The 18,258-nt window shown below is 40.2% G+C and overlaps 1 protein-coding gene across 4 annotated transcripts in view; it reads left to right on the top strand.

Annotated features, from left to right (window-relative positions):
• The window catches only part of LOC126284042 (uncharacterized), a 146,434-nt gene that overhangs the window by 40,319 nt on the left and 87,857 nt on the right, over window positions 1–18,258 (top strand). For all 4 annotated transcript variants that reach the window (XM_049982617.1, XM_049982619.1, XM_049982620.1 and 1 more), the window contains exon 4: window positions 13,084–13,325. In XM_049982617.1, coding sequence (XP_049838574.1) covers window positions 13,084–13,325 — 242 coding nt within the window. The remainder of the gene's footprint in view (window positions 1–13,083; window positions 13,326–18,258) is intronic.

The following is an 18,258-nucleotide window of genomic DNA, read 5'->3' as shown; positions in this document are numbered from 1 at the left end:
TTTCTGTTGTATTCCTTTTTCGTTTCAGTCTAACATTGCCTATTGTTCCCTCTGAAAGCCTCGGGAAGCTCTGGTTCCTTCTATTTATCCAGGTACCATCTCCTTAATTTTCTACCTTTCTAAAATTGCTTTAGTTTAGTCTGCAGTTCATAACCAGTAAATTATTATCAGAGCCTATTGCTACCTTTGAAATTACTTTACAGTTTAAAATCTGCTTTCAAAATCACCATGTTGTACCATTGTATGACAGTTGGCACTTAAATAGTGGAAACTATTTATTCACAACCGATACAAAAGAGTTACATGTTCACACCCGTTACTGTCCTTCAAAGTAGTCACCAGCAATGCATAAGGCTTAGTATACAATTAGCAGAGCCTGTTGATGGTGAGAATGTCTGGAACAGGTCTGAAGTGAATGCCAATAAGTGGTTCCTTCATCTTCGAAATCAAACCAAAGTCACAAAGACTTAAGTCCAGGGAGTATAGTGGATGGTACAGTAATTTCCAGGCCCATCGACGCAACAGAGCAGCCACAGCTTGCGCTCTATGCGCCCACGCATTGACATGCAAAATGACGGGTGGGTTGCGCAGAGAGTGTTGCCGCTTCTTTCGCAAAGCTGGTCGCAGGTGATGCTCTAAAGACGAACAATAACACTGTGCATTGATGGTTTGTCGTGGAGAAACATAATGCATTGGGATAACACCATCACAGTCGCACACGAGACTCACCATAACTTTCACCATACTGGGCCTCTGATGCACTTTCGATTTGAGCGTCGACCCATAATGACACCATTCCTTGGATTGGCGTTTCAGTTTTGGCTCGTACGATGTGGCCCATGTCTCATCCAGTGTTATGATACAGCAAAAGAAAGCCTCTCCTTCGCACTCATAGCGCTCCAAGTTTGTCTGAGCTGCGTCTTAACACATCCACTTCCACATTTCCATCGAGTCATGTGGAACCCATCGTGATGCAATTTCTCGCATGCTCAGGCGTTCCTTCAGGATGCGAAGCGCAGTCATATGCACTAATGCAGTTTTGTGGGCGAGCCCACGAATCGTATGGTGTCGATCACTGTCCACTAACACGGCAACAGCATGCACATCATCTTCAGAGATGCTAGGACGACCTGCCCGATGCATGTCTGCCACAGTTTGCAGACCTTCGTTGAAGGCTTTTACCCATCATTCTACAGTTGTGTACGACACTGCCAATTCTCCGCATGCCTCTTGAAGGCCTTGATGACACTGACGTGCTGTACAACATCTGCCACATTCAATCTTGATCCAACTCCATTGTTCCTGTTTTGAAAACATGTTGACATTGTTATGTTAGACCGCTCGCTCACAAGTGACTGTGTTTCCCTCGATTGTGCGTACGCCGGTGACGTGGGAAGTGTGAGTCCATTTGCTCAGAGGTAAGGTAGGTATGTCAAAAACGTGTGCTATCAGCGACAGTAGTAGATTCCATTGCATAGTGTCTCCACAGCAGTTTCCACTATTTAAGTTTCAACCTACGTATAATCAATCTGAAACCTTCCAGTGTCCCAGGTCTTGCCCACCTATACAGTCTTCTTTCATGATTTTTAAAACAAGAGTTGGCCATGATTATGTTATCATCACTTTGAATAAAACACTCTAACTTTCGATAGCGGCCTCCACCATTGTCATAAGGAATTAAAATCACTGTCTGCCAGGCTGACACGGTGTTCCACAACTATATAAGTGGAACACTGATGCCAGCCTTAACAGTCAATGATTGTAACTTCAAATGTGATGATGGTGCAGACAGTTATTGAAAAGTCAAGTGTTTTACTTGAAGTGACATGGCTTATAAACTGAAGAGATTTTATTGGATTTATGTTATGACGATATTAGGTTGTTATCTGATACCTATTTCTGTGTCCAATATTTCATCGTCCAGTGCTGAAGATTTCCTCTGTGGTAATAAAGACTCAAGATAGTAGCTTCAAATTCAAAAATACTTAGCATGCATGTGCCATTTTATATGCATCAACGCCACACTCGGGTCATGATGCCGTGAGACTGCTTCCTAACATCACTGTGTCATGTTGACATGGGCTGTCGATCATGTAGTGTGGAAAAGTTAGCTCTACTTGCTTTATTTAGCACTGAGGCTCACAACTAGTCTAATTTAATCTGTTCTTCTTTTGTGTTAAAGTTGTTTTTATGATTCTGAATTTCTGTTTCCCCTTTGGATAGTGTAGCATAGTAATAATTAGTGTTCGGATCAATATACACTTAAAACTCACGAAATATGCACTAAAACTCCTTGAAATATGCAGTTAAAATATGCCCTTACTGCCACTATATGCCTTTAAATATGCAGCTAAAATTCTTTAATTGTGCCTTCTCTTAGATCAATTCTTTAAAATATGCATCTTACTTGGGAAAATTAATGAGTAACCATCAAATAGTTTCAATAATGGCTATAATTCAATGAATAAAATGAAGTATAATATAGGTGCTTACACGATATGTTTGGTAAATTCTAAAAATTAGAGTTTGTTTGACCTACCTACATTTTTTCCGTATTCCCTACATGAAAATTTTTCCTGTGGTCAGATAATAACATTTTCAGTCTTGAAATTGATCGTTCAACATTACATGACACTACCGGTAAAAATTTAAGAGCAGGAACATCAGACGACGTGAAATCATTTAGATTCTCGGAGCGTTTCTCTCCTTCCAGTAACTGGGCGAACTTTTGAATCGTAGGCCAACCAAGGTTTCTATGAAGAACTGTATCCAATTTTCTTCTGAGTCTCTCACTGATCGGACCTGGCCAACTCTTGTTGTGTGTTCTGAGTCCTACGGTGCGAGCCACTGCCTTCATAACTTCCTTGTTATGAGTCTCAGGTTTCTCAATTAGGTCTGGAAGGCCACCCAAGTGCACTCGGATGAAAGATAGGTTGTGTATCATGCTGGAATTCTTCAGGGTGTCCGTAGCTTTTATTATGGCTAAATTTTCACTATCTTCAAAGCCCTTTAGGACCTGGAACAAGAAAGTAGTAATCTAGTGAATGTAGGTTTCAACTGAAAACTGCTGTACAGAGAAATAAGCATAATATTGGAATTCTATGTTGTGTTCATTTTCTTTGCTTATTCAACTTCTCCAGAACTACATACTCATCCATACCTCTTCAACTTTTCTGTGGTTGTCTGCATAATAGTTTACAGCTGAAATTCACATTCCCCACCTCATCAAGACTGGTTCAGGTGGCAGTGGGCAGTCACAGTGAGCAGTCTTGAAAGCTCTCACTCGACTTGATGCCTTGATGAAAACCTTCTTTGCTGAAAATATAAGGCTGTTGACCTCTGGCAGTGTGGCTCTGACCTCTTCCGCGACTCGATGGATGCCATGAGCGAGACACGTGAGGTGAATAATTTTAGGGTAAAACATACGACTACACTTTGCGGCCTTCACCATATATGCGGCACTATCTGTCACAATGGCCAAAACCTTGTTCTCACCACGTTTCTGATCTTCACTTCTCCATAGCACGCCTGAAAGAAAATCAAAGGATTTTACAATTTTTTAAAATTATTTTACTATTGGCTCGGGACATGATGTAAAAAACTAATTATTGGCTCGGGATATGATGTGAAAAACTGTACCCTTATATTACGTATAATTTATTTTAAACTATTCATTATTGGCAAAACTTACACTCTGCTTCCTGCACTGTGCGTGCAATCGTGGCGTGTGTTATTCGTTCCACTTCTTCGCACAGTATGAGGTGTCCTCATCCAGCCTCATTGGCACTGTGTTTTCCACTTATGGCGTGCACCATATACCGACTGCAAAAATCAGTGGTTTCGTCAATGGCTAGCCAGACTGGAGAATCACCAATGCCTTTCTGATAGTCTCCAATGTCTGTAATAGAGAAACTAAATTTAAAAAAATACACAAAAACATGGGGACAGTATGTAGGAGACATATACACGAAAACAAATATATCCATTTTAGCACCTACCTATATTTTGACTATTCTCTTATGTATATACATTAACCAAAATAATAGTCATTTAATTTGCACAAAAAAATTATATTCTTTAAAAATAAATTTACTTTCTTTTTTGCCGTGATGAACATTTCGAGACAGACTGTCTCCTCCTCAAGTCCTTTCTTCATTTGTCGTTTTCTTTTCACTCGCTTTAAATTTAGTTTTCTTTACATTTTACAAAAATAAACATTCAAACATAATTTAAATTTATTTATTTATTTATATAATAGAGGGAAACATTCCACGTGGGAAAATATATCTAAAAACAAAGATGATGTGACTTACCGAACAAAAGCGCTGGCAGGTTGATAGACACACAAACAAACACAAACATATACACAAAATTCGAGCTTTCGCAACCGGCGGTTGCTTCGTCAGGAAAGAGGGAAGGAGAGGGAAAGATGAAAGGATGTGGGTTTTAAGGGAGAGGGTAAGGAGTCATTCCAATCCCGGGAGCAGAAAGACTTACCTTATGGGGAAAAAAGGATAGGTATACACACACACACACACACACACACACACACACACACACACACACACACATCCATCCGCACATACACAGACACAAGCAGACATTTGTAAAGGCCAAATGTCTGTCAGCACTTTTGTTCGGTAAGTCACATCATCTTTGTTTTTAGATTTATTTATTTATTTATTTATTAAACTACTATTATTTTGGCCCATGTATATACCAAATTATATCTATTGACTTTCACATAACTACATTAAAAAAATTACTGAAAAACTTCACCTTTTCATACGGTGGGCCCACATAGGTCTTTCTGAGCATTGACTCGCGAGGAATATCTTTTCCTGTGTATTTTTTTCAAGAAGGTCCTTAATCTTTCATTCTCCAGATTGTTCAAGGGGATGTTTGCTTTTATTAAAGGCTCACAAAGATCTTCATTGAACTCATTTTTGTTGTTCATATGCTTCAAAATTGAGGAGATCAGTGGTTGCTGTGAAGTTTTTAAACATGTCTTGGTTACGTTGTTCTGGTGCTGAGTTGTCTTTTTATGCTGATCCAGTTGAAATTTTTTCTCAACCCTGGCCTAAAGTGTTGGAGAAGTGAATAAATATCAGTAAGTATGTACAGTTGTACAAAAATGTAAGAGAACAGTGTGTACCTGCGAGATGGTCACTCAAAACAGTGAATTAAGACTACAAATAAGTTTCTAAAAATTGGAACTTTGATCCCCTCGTAACATTTAACACTTTTTTTCTAATTTGCAAGAACACCGAAGGTAATTCCTAAAGGTTTTTTTTTGTTCCCTCCCATTCCTACGTAGAAAACATGCATGCAAATTTACAAATTAACTTAATAATTTTTTTAATTTCTCAGAAATATTATTGAAAAAGGAAAAAAAAACTAAATTAAACTTACCTCTTTTTCACATAGTTGGCAGAATATTGTTTTTCCGTTTGTTATGTACGCACAAGCGCTCTCGATCCATTTCCATAAATTATTGGTTTTTGGCCTGGGCATATTCATAATTTGAAGAAGGTAGCAAAGGGTCGATGTGAACAGCACGGAAACACACGCAAGAATGATTCACATTCCGAAATGCCAACAGTAACTAGTACTAGTAGAGCATAGTTGGCACATTGCAAAGATCAGGTGAGTGACGTGAACACACATTACCTGCAGACAACGAATACCGTAGCACAATTCTCCTCCGATAATCCATCTTGCAAAGTAGAACCATCAGAAGTCTTTAGCATCCTTATCCGAGAGACTACCTAAATGGCAAAATAAGATAATTTTCCTCCATAAGCTACCCACGTTTACCTGAAATGATTTTATTCTGATGGCTCGTCATGTATTATCTCATTTTGGAAATTTATTGGCCTAGTATTCTGGAATATTCTTGAGTTGTCAGGGAACAAAATGAACCCCAATATTACCTCTAAATGTAAAAAATATGCATCTTTACAACCATTTTGTCTGAATATGACAATAATATGCTCAAATGCCAAAAATATGCAAATATGTGGCATTTTAAATTTGAAATTAAAGTAGCATAGTACCTCCAAAATACCATAATTCGTGAAGAAACAACACAAGGTACCGTAAAAAAAATGATATGCAAAATCCGAACTCTAGTAATGATTACACATTACTCATTGAGAAAACTGTAGTATTGGACTTAAACCATCATTTGCTACGTGGAACTCTACAAGACATGCAGGAATAGAGTCAGCGAGGTTCTGAAAAGCACTGCTGAACGAGCTGTCCCACAGATTCTTGATTAAGTTTAAATCTGGAGAGTTTGGTTGTGAAGGGAGTACAGTAAACTCATCCTGGTGGTATTCGAACCATCACATACATTGTGAGCTGTGTGTCGCATTGTCCTGATGATACATGCTATTGAGTTGAGAAAAAACGAACTGCATGTAGGACAGATGCATAATTGTGTTCATCTTCTGTGCCATCCAGAACGATGATATCATGCAAGTAATGCTATGAAAACATTCCCCAGAACATAATGCTCCTTCATCTGGCCCTGTCACTCCCGATGATTGTTGCAGGTTGCTTCCTTTCAGACTTTCACACTGTACACGACAGGGCCATCTGTCTGATGGAGCAGAAGCTTGATTCATCTGAAAAGGTCACCTCTTGTGTCCAGTTGTGGTATTGATTTGAAAATTCCAAACTTAGTTGCCAACGAACAGCAGTCAGCATGGATGTGTGAACGACACTGCAGAGGCTCATATGCAGCAATGTTTGCTGGACAGTCATTGAGGAGACACTGTTGGTAGCCTCTTGGCTCATTGGGCAGTCAGTTGCTCGACAGTTGCACATCTATTTGCCCATACACATCTCTGCAGCTGTTGTTGACCCCTTGCATCTATGCACCACAGTTGCTTCGGTGTCTGTTTATGGTACCACCATTTCTCCGTGCACAGTATACTTAACTGCAGCGACTCGTGAACAATTTGCAAACTTTGCTTTTTTGGAAATGCTTCCACCCTTGGCCAGAAAGCCAATGATGGTACTGTTTTGGATGCCAGATAAATTGCTCTGTTTATGTATTATGACGACTGCACTGTGTTCTACATCCATCCAATATGCTTTATATACTCTCCACCGCTAGTGCTACCTCGAGTGACTTGCAAGTGGTGATTGCACATTGATGTTGAGCAATGGCGGTGGTCACATTAATATGATTGGACCGTGTATAAGCCGAATAGTAACACACAAAAGCAACTCCTCCTGTTGTGTCTACAGTTGTGGTACTCCAGTTTACAATTCAGTGTACAGTTCTATTATCAGTATCACATACTTCTACTGTCTGTTGTTGTGACATCAGGTTGAAAAAACAAGTGGAGTCTCACTTTCAGATTCACGTTTGAAATAGCTATAAACATGGTACGTAATTCCCCTTACCTGCTTATTAGATTCTTCATTTTCACCCATTCATCTGATATAGATATTTAAAGATGCACTAGCATACTTACAGACACGCATTGACAGCTCTGCTGCAATTAGTAACTTAGTTGCTCTACAAATGAAACTGTCACAAAGCATGGAAGCACAGTCTGAAAGAGAGCAATTGTCACTGTATAGCAGTAACTAGGTGCTTGGAAAAAGAACAAATGATATTGCCTGTCAGCTGTTAATGGGGACGATTGAAAACTACACTGTCTTTTGGTTTGATGTGTGCCATGAAAGCAGTGAACAAGAAAAAAGAAAGATAGTTGTCCACAATTCCACGCATATACTCTGTAGAAGCTTCATTATTAAATGTTTTAAGATTTCATGGCATGCCATAAGTAATTCCTAACATGCTAAAAGGTATTTAAGTTCCTTATCAAAATGGCTACCCCTCTTCTTATTTTACAGTCATATGCACTGTTTGAAGTACTTGTTTTAATAGTATGAATCACTTACTGCTTGCTTGTTGGGGCCAAACTTATTAATTTACTGACTTACTTCCTTCATTTTTTTTTTCAGTAAGCAATATTTTTTTAATTATCCGCATTATTGAAAGTTAGTTGTATTACAGGTATTTATCTCTTGGAAGCTACACCTCTGCGTTTTTCGTGCATCAGTAGTCAGGTGTAACTGAATGTAATTGTGATTTGTACTATACAGGGTGATTCAGGGGAATAGTATATCTTTATGCAACACAGCACTAAACTGATGCCGTTATATACTATGTGATCAAAACTATCCAGACACTCCCCAAAACATATGTTTTTCATATTAGGTGTGATGCCACCTATTGCCAGGTACTCCATATCAGCAACCTTATTAGTCATTAGACATCGTGAGAGAGCAGAATGGGGGCACTCCGTGGAACTCGCAGACTTCGAACCTGGTCAGGTGATTGGGTGTCACTTGTGTCATACGTCTGTATGCAAGATTTCCACACTGCTAAACATCACACCGTTTCCAATGTGATAGTGAAGTGGAAACGTGAAGGGACACATACAGCACAAAAGCGTACAGGCTGACCTCGTCTGTTGACTGACAGAGATTGCCGACAGTTGAAGAGGGTCGTAATGTGTAACAGGCAGACCATCACACAGTAATTCCAATCTGCATCGGGATCCATTGCAAGTACTATGACTATGACAGTTAGGCGGGATGTGAGAAAACGTGGATTTCATGGTTGAGCAGCTGCTCATAAGCCACACATCACGCCAGATAAATGCCAACCACCACCTCACTTGGTGTAAGGAGCGTAAACATTGGACAACTGAACAGTGAAAAAACGTTGTGCGGAGTGACGAATCACGGTACACAATGTGACGATCCGATGGCAGGGTGTGGGTATGGTGAATGGCCGGTGAATGTCATCTGACAGCGTGTGTAGTGCCAACAGTAAAATTCGGAGGTGGTGGTGTTATGATGTGGTTGCGTTTTTCATGGAGGGGGCTTGCACCCCGTGTTGTTTCGCATGGCACTATCACAGCACAGACCTACATTGGTGTTCTAAGCACCTTCTTGTTTCCCACTGTTGAAGAGCAATTCGGAGATGGCGATTGCATCTTTCAAAATGATTGAGCACCTGTTCATAATACACGGCCTGTGGTGGAGCAGTTGTGCGACAATAACATCCTGTAATGGACTGGCCTGCACAGAGTCATGACCTGAATCCTACGAACACCTTTGGGATGTTTTGGAATTCTGACTTCATGCCAGGCCTCACTGATTGGCACCAATATCTCTCCTCAGTGCAGCACTCTGTGATGAGTGGGCCACCATTCCCCAAGAAACCGTCCACCACACCTGATTGAATGTATGCCTGGAAGAGTGGTAGCTGTCATCAAGGCTAAGGGTGGGCCAGCCCCATATATAATTCCAGCATTACCGATGGAGGGCACCACAAACTTTGTCATTTTCAGCCAGGTGTCTGGATACTTTTGATCACATAGTGTATAACCACCGGCATGGAAGCAAGGGATTAATGTGGAATTTTGTGTGCTGCTATGTGTGCAATAAATGAAGAAATGTGAATTGTGGCAATGTTATTACTAGATGTGTTCAAACAAGACCAATGTGCTGTTACTCTTTTCTTGGCTGCTGAAGTACAAATATCCATAGACATCCACTGGCGACTGAAGAATATGTATCAGGCAGCATGTCTGTAGAAAACCAACGTTGTTGACTGGTACACCAAAGGATGCTGCTGGAAAACAGAAGTTACACAAACCTGAGTGGGAGACACTCGAGAACCTGCTCTCTAGTCCTGGTCTCTCACCATGCGGTTGTCACACCTGCTATCCCTCAAAAAGGTCCTTGGAGGGTCAACGGTAATTGTCGGATGAGGATGCGCTCCAAGCAGTTACAGACTTCTTCACGCAACAGGACAGGGTGTTTTACCAAACAGATATCTTCAACCTGATGTGTCAATGAGACAATTGCCTTCAAGCTTATGGCAATTTTGCCTGATTGACATACCAATTCTGTGCTGTGTTCCTTCGAACAGAAGCATTTTGATTGCTTTCCCCATATATATGACAAAGTGGTAGTATAGACTAATTAAAATAAAATGTACCATACAATATGTTCATTTGTTATTGGTTACAGAGATAAAGCTGTTACAGTGTAATCCAGACAATCATAGGAAGTGTTAAGGAAATACCAGTGATTAAGTTTAAAGTTAATTTTAATAAATTCAACCTCAAACTGCAATAAACTTTTAGATTTCATGACAACACCACTTATAACTACTATTCTTAGTCTGTCTTGGCAGTCTTTTATGAGAGCAGTCTTATTCAAAACCCAAACAATCAATTTGTCACTTGTGTGTTTTTGTACACTTTGAATTTCAGCTATATCCTCAGGCAAAAATCTGTATTTGTAAGGTCAAGGCACTTGGTCGCCAGGAAATGCTAATCCAGCTTCCAGGGAATGGTGGGTATGGATGCTGTGTCACCTGACAGCTCAAGTGTGTAGGGATAACGTCATGCTGGAAGAAAATAGACATTCTTGTAGCCAAAGGAACCTCCTTCAGTAATACCAGAAGCTCATTTTCGGGAAAGGGAAGGTGATGGGCCCCTGTAAGACAGTGCGGTAGTGCAAAAGGCCAGGCCCAGTCAACTGATACACAAAAAAGCTGGTGGGTTATCATTGGAGCATCAGTGTGAATTCTGAGTGTTATTGATACCTTCAAGATGAAAGTTCTTCTTTGTGTAAACAGTATTAATGGAAGTGCTTGCGAGTTTCAGTTAGCCAGTGACAAAATACCTGGTCTTCTACCTACATCTCCTTTTTGAAAGTGTTTAGTCTGCTGTAAATGATAAGGACAGAGGCTGTGCTTACATCAGTGGACCATTCTCTTATGTACAGTTAAAAGACTTTCACATATAACTTTTGGCCACAGCGTTCATCAGTAAAAGAGAGAAACACACACACACACACACACACACACACACACACACACACACACACGCACACGCACACACACAACTGCCAACTCCAGCATCTTGGGCTGAAATGCTGAAGCTGGTGGTTGTGTGTGCATATTTGTGTTTTTACTGATGACAGCTGTGACTGAAAGCTTTGTGTAAGTGTCTTAATTGTGCCTGTCTGTAACTTGATGTGTCTTCTTTATGGAAGTAGCAATCTGTCTTCTCCTACATTGTTAGTGATATGAAAAGGATAGATTGCTATTCACGATACAGTGAAGATGTTGAGTTGCAGATAAGCACAACAAAAACACTGTCAAACAAGTGAGCTTCTGGTCAACAAGGCCTTCATTGGACTTAGACAAAGTACACACACACACACACACACACACACACACACACACACAAGTGCAACTCATACACACATGACCACAGTCTCTGCCTGCCTTCTTGGCTAAAAGCTTAGTGTGGCAGTCTTTTGTTGTGCCATCTGCAACTCAATTTTCCACTATATGGTGAGTAGCAGTCAAACTGAACATTACAGAATATTTAACAACAATAATGTAATATTCATTGTTTGCTTTGATGATGGCTACTGTGCAGTGCCATTACCAGCCATACAGTTTATCGTGTATCATAAAATTATTTGTCACTCAGTTAGTATAAATATTTATGAAGTAATGAATGGTTTAATTGTAAATATATTTATGATTGCAGTTGGCAGTTTTTATACGATGTGTTGCACCCTGTTAATTGATTTGATGCACTTGCATTTACTGGTCTCCCTAGCCTCATTTCGTGTTACTAATATGAGTGCTATATCTGTCGTTAGACCACCGTATGTGCTACTTAGGGTCCAAGTACCTGCAGTCCAGCATGGCTGACTTGTGTCCTCCTTTAAATGCCACACTGCCAAAACCCAGTCATCATTTGTGCTAATCTCTCATTGTCCATAGGTCCTCTCTGAACCTAATCAGCATAAACCATTTCCAAAATTCTAGCTTTCTGTTCACATTTACTCAGACTCAAAACCCTCTTAAATATTTGCTATGTTCCACTACATCCCAAGACTTGTTAAGCTACAGTCTTCAATTATAATCACATTCTTGACTGCTCAAGAAACATTAACTACTTTTTATGTTCACTTCCACCAAGTGTTTCTCCAAAGACTCGTAAGGTACAAAGTATAATATCAGTGTGCAGAATGAAAACTTATCTCTGTAACAAATTATAATTGGATATCTGTTGGGCAGAATAATTTATTCAAAATAGTCCATACTGCAATCTCCCAAAAATCATTCCTTCTGAAACACTATGGGCTATATGAGGCACCATCTGTATCTCACCTAAAACCAACATTCACAATTCTCCAGTTACATTTTAGACATGCAGTTTTAGACTGAAAATTTGTGAAACTGATTTTTCTCAGCCAGTGACAAGGGATGGTTGATAGTGACTGTAGATGGAGTCAGTTTTTGCCACTGTGCCTTTAGAATGTGTTTGAGCAACATTTTGCCATAAAATTTTATGGTCAACTGAACAAAGATGCTGTTTGTGTGATTCGTAAGGCTCACAAGGATGATACCATTTATGCAATGTACATATATTTCTTTTGATGACTTGAGTCACAATACTAATTGGTCAAACCTGTATTTTGTCAACAGACAAAATTTGACCAACAGAGTGATCTGTTCTTTTTATGTGCCACAAATTTAGAGGTATTCCTTTTTGTTGAGAACTTTCAGTGCATTTTGTATGAGAGAGGGAGTGGCTTTTAAAATTTATTTTTCTAATCTGATGTAAAGTTTTATTTTCAGGTGTTTCAGTCTTTATGACGTTGAATAATTTGTTTTGTCCTTAACACCTCTTGAGGAAACTTCATAACTATTGTTTATATAAAAATTATTCCCATTCATATTTGCAAAATTGGAAGTTGTGTCAGTTAATTATGTATGTAATTATGGAGTGAATATTTTCTCGTTATCTTGAATTGCGTCCTACAAATTCATGTGCACAATACAATAATGTGCAGAATCATTCTCTGGTATCATTTTGCACTAGAATGTGAATTATAAACTCAAAAATTTACTTGAGCAAGTAAGATAATGTATGATAAATTATAGCACTTTGTGTGTAAGAAAAACCTTTTTATTTAAGAATATAATTGTATTTTACAAATAAAATTGTATAAAAACAGGAGGAGACCTTCACCAAACCTAAGTCAAATAAGCGACGACCAATGTCGCAGAGCTATCCATCACGTCCTTGGAACAAGGAAGATGCAGAAAGAGCTTTAGCAGTTGAATCTTCACACATGAAAGGTCTCCGAAATCAGTCTCTGATCATTCGGTTCCCAGACCCAGAGCTTACAAAGGATATGGTCAAAGCATTCCATCCAGGAATTGAGAATGTCCATTTCCAAGTTCCAAGTGGTCCAAGGTACGGTATATGTGAAATTTGGGCAATTAGATGGTTGTTGGATGAAGCGATATTTACTCTTATTATTACTGTGCTTGTAGACTGATGTACAAGGAGTGATCAAAAAGTAACAGAAATTTTTGTTGTTCTTAAAGAATCTTTATTTATTCATTAACACCAACTTTGTTCCCTTCAAAGTAATCCCCCTCAGATATAATACACTTATTCCAGAACTTTTTCCAATCTTAGGAGGTCTTCTGGAACTGACTTTTCATTACGGTGTTCAGCTCCATCAGCAGTTCTATTTTTATCTCATTAATGTTGACAAAATGATGTTCTTTCATGGTCCTCTTCAACATCGGGAATAGAAAAAAGTCGCAGGGGGCCATGTTTGGCAAATTTGGAGGCTGAGGCAAAGTAACTGGTTTGGTTTTTCCTGAAAATCATAAACAAGCATTGACGTGTAAGTGGGAACATTACCGTGATGCAGTTTCCACGAATGATTTTGCCACAATTCTCTTTGAATTGCTTCACACAAACAATGCATGACTTTCAAGTAGTATTCCTTGTTGACTGTATGACCATGAGGCATGAACTCTTGATGCACTGTCCCATTGTAATCAAAGAAAACATTGAGAAGAACATTCACTTCTCGTAGAAGTTGTCAAATTTTTTTGGCCTTGTCTCTTTAGGTAGTTTCCATTGGGACACTGGGCCTCGGTTTCGATGTTATATCCATATAACTATGTTTCGTCACCTGTTATAACTGTCTTTAGAAGTTCTGGATGATTGTCAACTTAATTCAGTAATTCCTGAGTGATGTCTATGCAACTTGGTTGTTGGTGGAATTCAGTAATTTCAGAACAAACTTTGTTGCTACAAGTTTCATGCCGAAAACATCCAAAAAAATTGCTCAGTGTGAACCAAAGGACATGCTGCCATCAGCAACCTCTCTGATGTTGATTTGGCAATTCTCCAGAACAATTTTCTTTACATCTTCCATATTGTTGACAGTAACTGATGTGCTAGGGCATTCAGGGTGGTCATCACCTTCATCTTCTTGACCCTGTTTGAAATTTTGTAAACTCTTATCTTTCTCATAGTATATTCATCAACAGCCACAGTCAACAATTCGAATGAGGTGCTGCACTTAGTTCCATTTTTCAAGTAAAATTTAGTTCAAATTCTGTGATCCATCCCTTTTGAAAGTGAAAATTTACAATCACTTGAAAACGTATAGCCTTTTTAACTGTCAGCAATAAACAGCTGAAAATACAAACATACGTCAGAAACACATGTACCAACAAGATTTAAAGAATATGAACAATTGGATTTATAAAGCTGACAAAATTAAAAAATCCCATACTTCTTGATCACACCTCGTATGTACTCATTGTTACCTAATGTGTACAGTTTGGACAGCTGCCATATCTGTCTCTTGAAGTCGTGACCTCAACAGGTATTGTCGTAGTAATCTAATCTACTGCATAGCTGCTTGAAAACAACAATCTGTGAAGCAGTCCCTGCCATACAGTGCTAACCATCTGCAACTAGTTGGGGTTACAATAATTTCACGGGTATGCTAACACATTGTTTGGATGTTGTGATCCACAGAACTGTTGGGACCACAAGGTTGCATTATTGAGATGAAGTGCAAACTAATATACAAGTATACAAATGTGCCACACACATTCTGAGGCCTATCAGATATCTTTTAAAAAGTCTAATGTTTATGAAAAATGAAAACCTTGGTAATGTGTGTTATTGTTCTGTGACATATCCCTTAACTTACATCACATTTGCTAATCTAGCATTGTTATAAATGTTGCAGTTTATGGCTGAAAGTTGTGGCAATATTGCAAACTATTGACAAGGTACTGTAGACTAGGCATTTGTTAGCCAACTATTGCTATGGGTGGATATAGTATAGAGACGTAGCTGTGTCATTGGCCTTCATTGTGTGTACATTTTGTTTGTGTAGTGCAATAAAGGTTGGAAGTAATTGTTTGTGGTTGAAAGCTTTGCCCATGCGTTCAGAAGTAGCCCCTTTAAATGAAGAAGTGATCAAAATGTTGACTAGAGATAACAATGTTGAATACACACATTGGCCTGAAACCACAGGAATTTATCTTGTGGATTATCTCTTTTCAATCTTTGTAAACCATAACACACTAGTTTTACTCTAAAGGAATTACAGTTTCCTTGAGACGTACGAGTCTCAGCTTTATCTTCGATAATGATAGCTTAACAAATGTATTAAAATTTGAATCGTGGCCGGACCTCGAACGCGGGTCTCCTGTTTACTAGGCAGATGAGGTAACCATTACACCACTGGTAGCAGTATGGGTAACACAGCTGCAAGGACTACCCCAGTCCAGTGTTCTACCTAACAAATATCAGTTCACACCTTCAGCCCATTTTCCCCTTCTTTTAAATCATCAGGATTTCCGAGGCTGTCTGGTTGAAGAAGGGGAAAACGGGCTGAAGGCATGAATTGAAATTTGTGTTAAAGAGGGCACTGGACTAGGGTAGCCCATGCAGCTGTTTCACTAATACTGCTACAGTGGTGTAATGGTCAGCATAACTACCTAGTAAGCAGGAGACATGGGTTCAAAGTCTAGCCGTGGTAGAAATTTTAATTCATTCTTCAGCTTCTATCACTATCGAACACTAATTTTGTTTTCTAAATTCTGATTCATGGATGTTAGGTCATTGATGTGCTACAAGTTCAGCAGAAGAAACATTAATTTCAGTGGTACTCAAGAATAGAATTACAAAGAATCCGTTGATTTTCATTCCTAACAACTCTCAAAAGCACGTATTTTCATGTAAAATGAGCTCTTTCACAATACATCTGATTACCTTAACAACCGGAACAACAAAAACAACTTTGTAGGAGTACTGTAAGTCACACTTATAAACTATAACTGATCCTGACCTTATAATTTTACCTGCAGACAAAGGCTCCACCACTGTTGTTTCTTCAAAACAGGATTACCTGGTGGAAAGACTCGGTCAGTTGTCAGATAATTCCTCCTACAAACCCTGCCACAGTGACCTTATTCCAGTAACCCAGCAGGATCTTCAGTCACTACTCAAATCCTTAGGCCCATTCCAGAACCTCTACCCAGAGTCCCTCTCTCTACTCACCCCTACCACTTCCTGCACTCCCACCTTCTACATGCTTCCTAAAGTCCACAAACCCAACCACCCAGGACACCCCATTGTGGCCGGTTACTGTGCCCCCCCCCCCCCCCCCCCCCCGAGAGAATCTTTGCTCTCGTTGACCAACACCTTCAACCTATTACCTGGAACATACTCTCCTATATAATAGATATGAACCACTTCCTCCACCGGCTCTCCACAGTTCCCGCCCCTTTACCACACGGTGCCCTGCTTGTCACTATTGATGCCACCTCCCTGTACACTAACATTGCTAATGCCCGTTGCCTTACCACTATTGAACACTGCCTTTCCCAACACCCGACAGATTCGAAACCAACAACCTCCTTCCTAGTCACCATGACAACTACATCCTCACCCACAATTACTTCTCCTTTGAAGGCATTACTTACAAACAAATCCACATGGCACTATCCTATTCCAACCTATTCATGGGCTGTCTAGATGTTGACCTCCACCTCAAAGATGGCTACATCAGTACCTCCATCCGTATCAAACCTAATAACCACCAGCAATACCTCCACTTCGACAGCTGCCAGCCATTCCATACCAAGAAGTCCCTTCTGTACAGCCTAGCTACCCATGGTCATCGCATCTGCAGTGATGAGCAGTTCCTCTTGAAATATACCGAGGGTCTCACTGAAGCCTTCACTGAGTGTAATTAGCCTCCCAACCTCTTACAAAAACAAATCTCCGGTGCCTTATCTTTCCTGTCTCCCACCACCTCTCAAAGTCGTACTGTCCGACCACAAAGGAGCATTCCCCTCGTAATTCAGTACCATACAGGACTGGAGCAACTGAATTACATTCTCCGCCAGGGTTTAGATTACCTCTCGTTGTGCCACCACATACCTACTCCAATCCGGTCACAAACATCACCTATTCCTATTTACACCTGTGAAACAAGTCATGTGTTCTACAAGCTAAGCTGCAACCACTGTGCTGCATTCTATGTAGATATGATAACCAACAAGCTGTCTGTCCGCATGAATGGCCACCGACAAACTGAGAAATGTCCTGCCCACTATCCTTCCCACCCCTGCTACAGTGGTATTCCGCCGTCCACCAAACCTACACAATATACTCGATTATCCTCGCACAACTCCTGCTCCCAGTCCATTACCTCATAGCTCTTACCCCTGTAATAGACCTAGATGCAAGACCTGTCCCGTATATCCTCCCACACCACCACCTACTCCAATCCGGTCACAAACATCACCTATTCCTATTCACACCTGTGAAACGAGTCATGTGTTCTACAAGCTAGGCTGCAACCACTGTGCTGCATTCTATGTAGACATGATAACCAACAAGCTGTCTGTCCGCATGAATGGCCACCGACAAACTATTGCCAAGAAACAAGTGGACCACCCTGTTGTTGAACAAGCTGCCAAACATAATATCCTTCATACCAATGACTACTTTACAGCCTGTGCCTAATGGATCCTTCCCACCAACACCAGCTTTTGTGAATTGCACAGGTGGGATCTTTCACTGCAATATATCCTATGTTCCTGTAACCCTCTTGGCCTCAACCTTCAATAGTCACTGTTCTCACCCATCCAGCCCCTTCCCTGTTCCCATTCCAGCACTACATAGTCGTCATTCCAACTCCTCAGTTTTTTTATTTCTCTCCTTTTCTGCTGCCACCCCTCCCCCTCTCCCACCTCTCCCCTGCAGCACTTCACTTTCTGCCACCCCCACCATACTGTCCCTCCCCACCCCAGCCTCCTCCTTACCCTCACCCACTCGCCACCCTCATTGTGCAATG

This window comes from Schistocerca gregaria, chromosome 8, assembly GCF_023897955.1.
Source record: "Schistocerca gregaria isolate iqSchGreg1 chromosome 8, iqSchGreg1.2, whole genome shotgun sequence".
NCBI classification, from domain to species: domain Eukaryota; kingdom Metazoa; phylum Arthropoda; class Insecta; order Orthoptera; family Acrididae; genus Schistocerca; species Schistocerca gregaria.
Note: the sequence above shows the minus strand (reverse complement) of the source record. Positions and strands in the feature narration are given on the sequence as shown.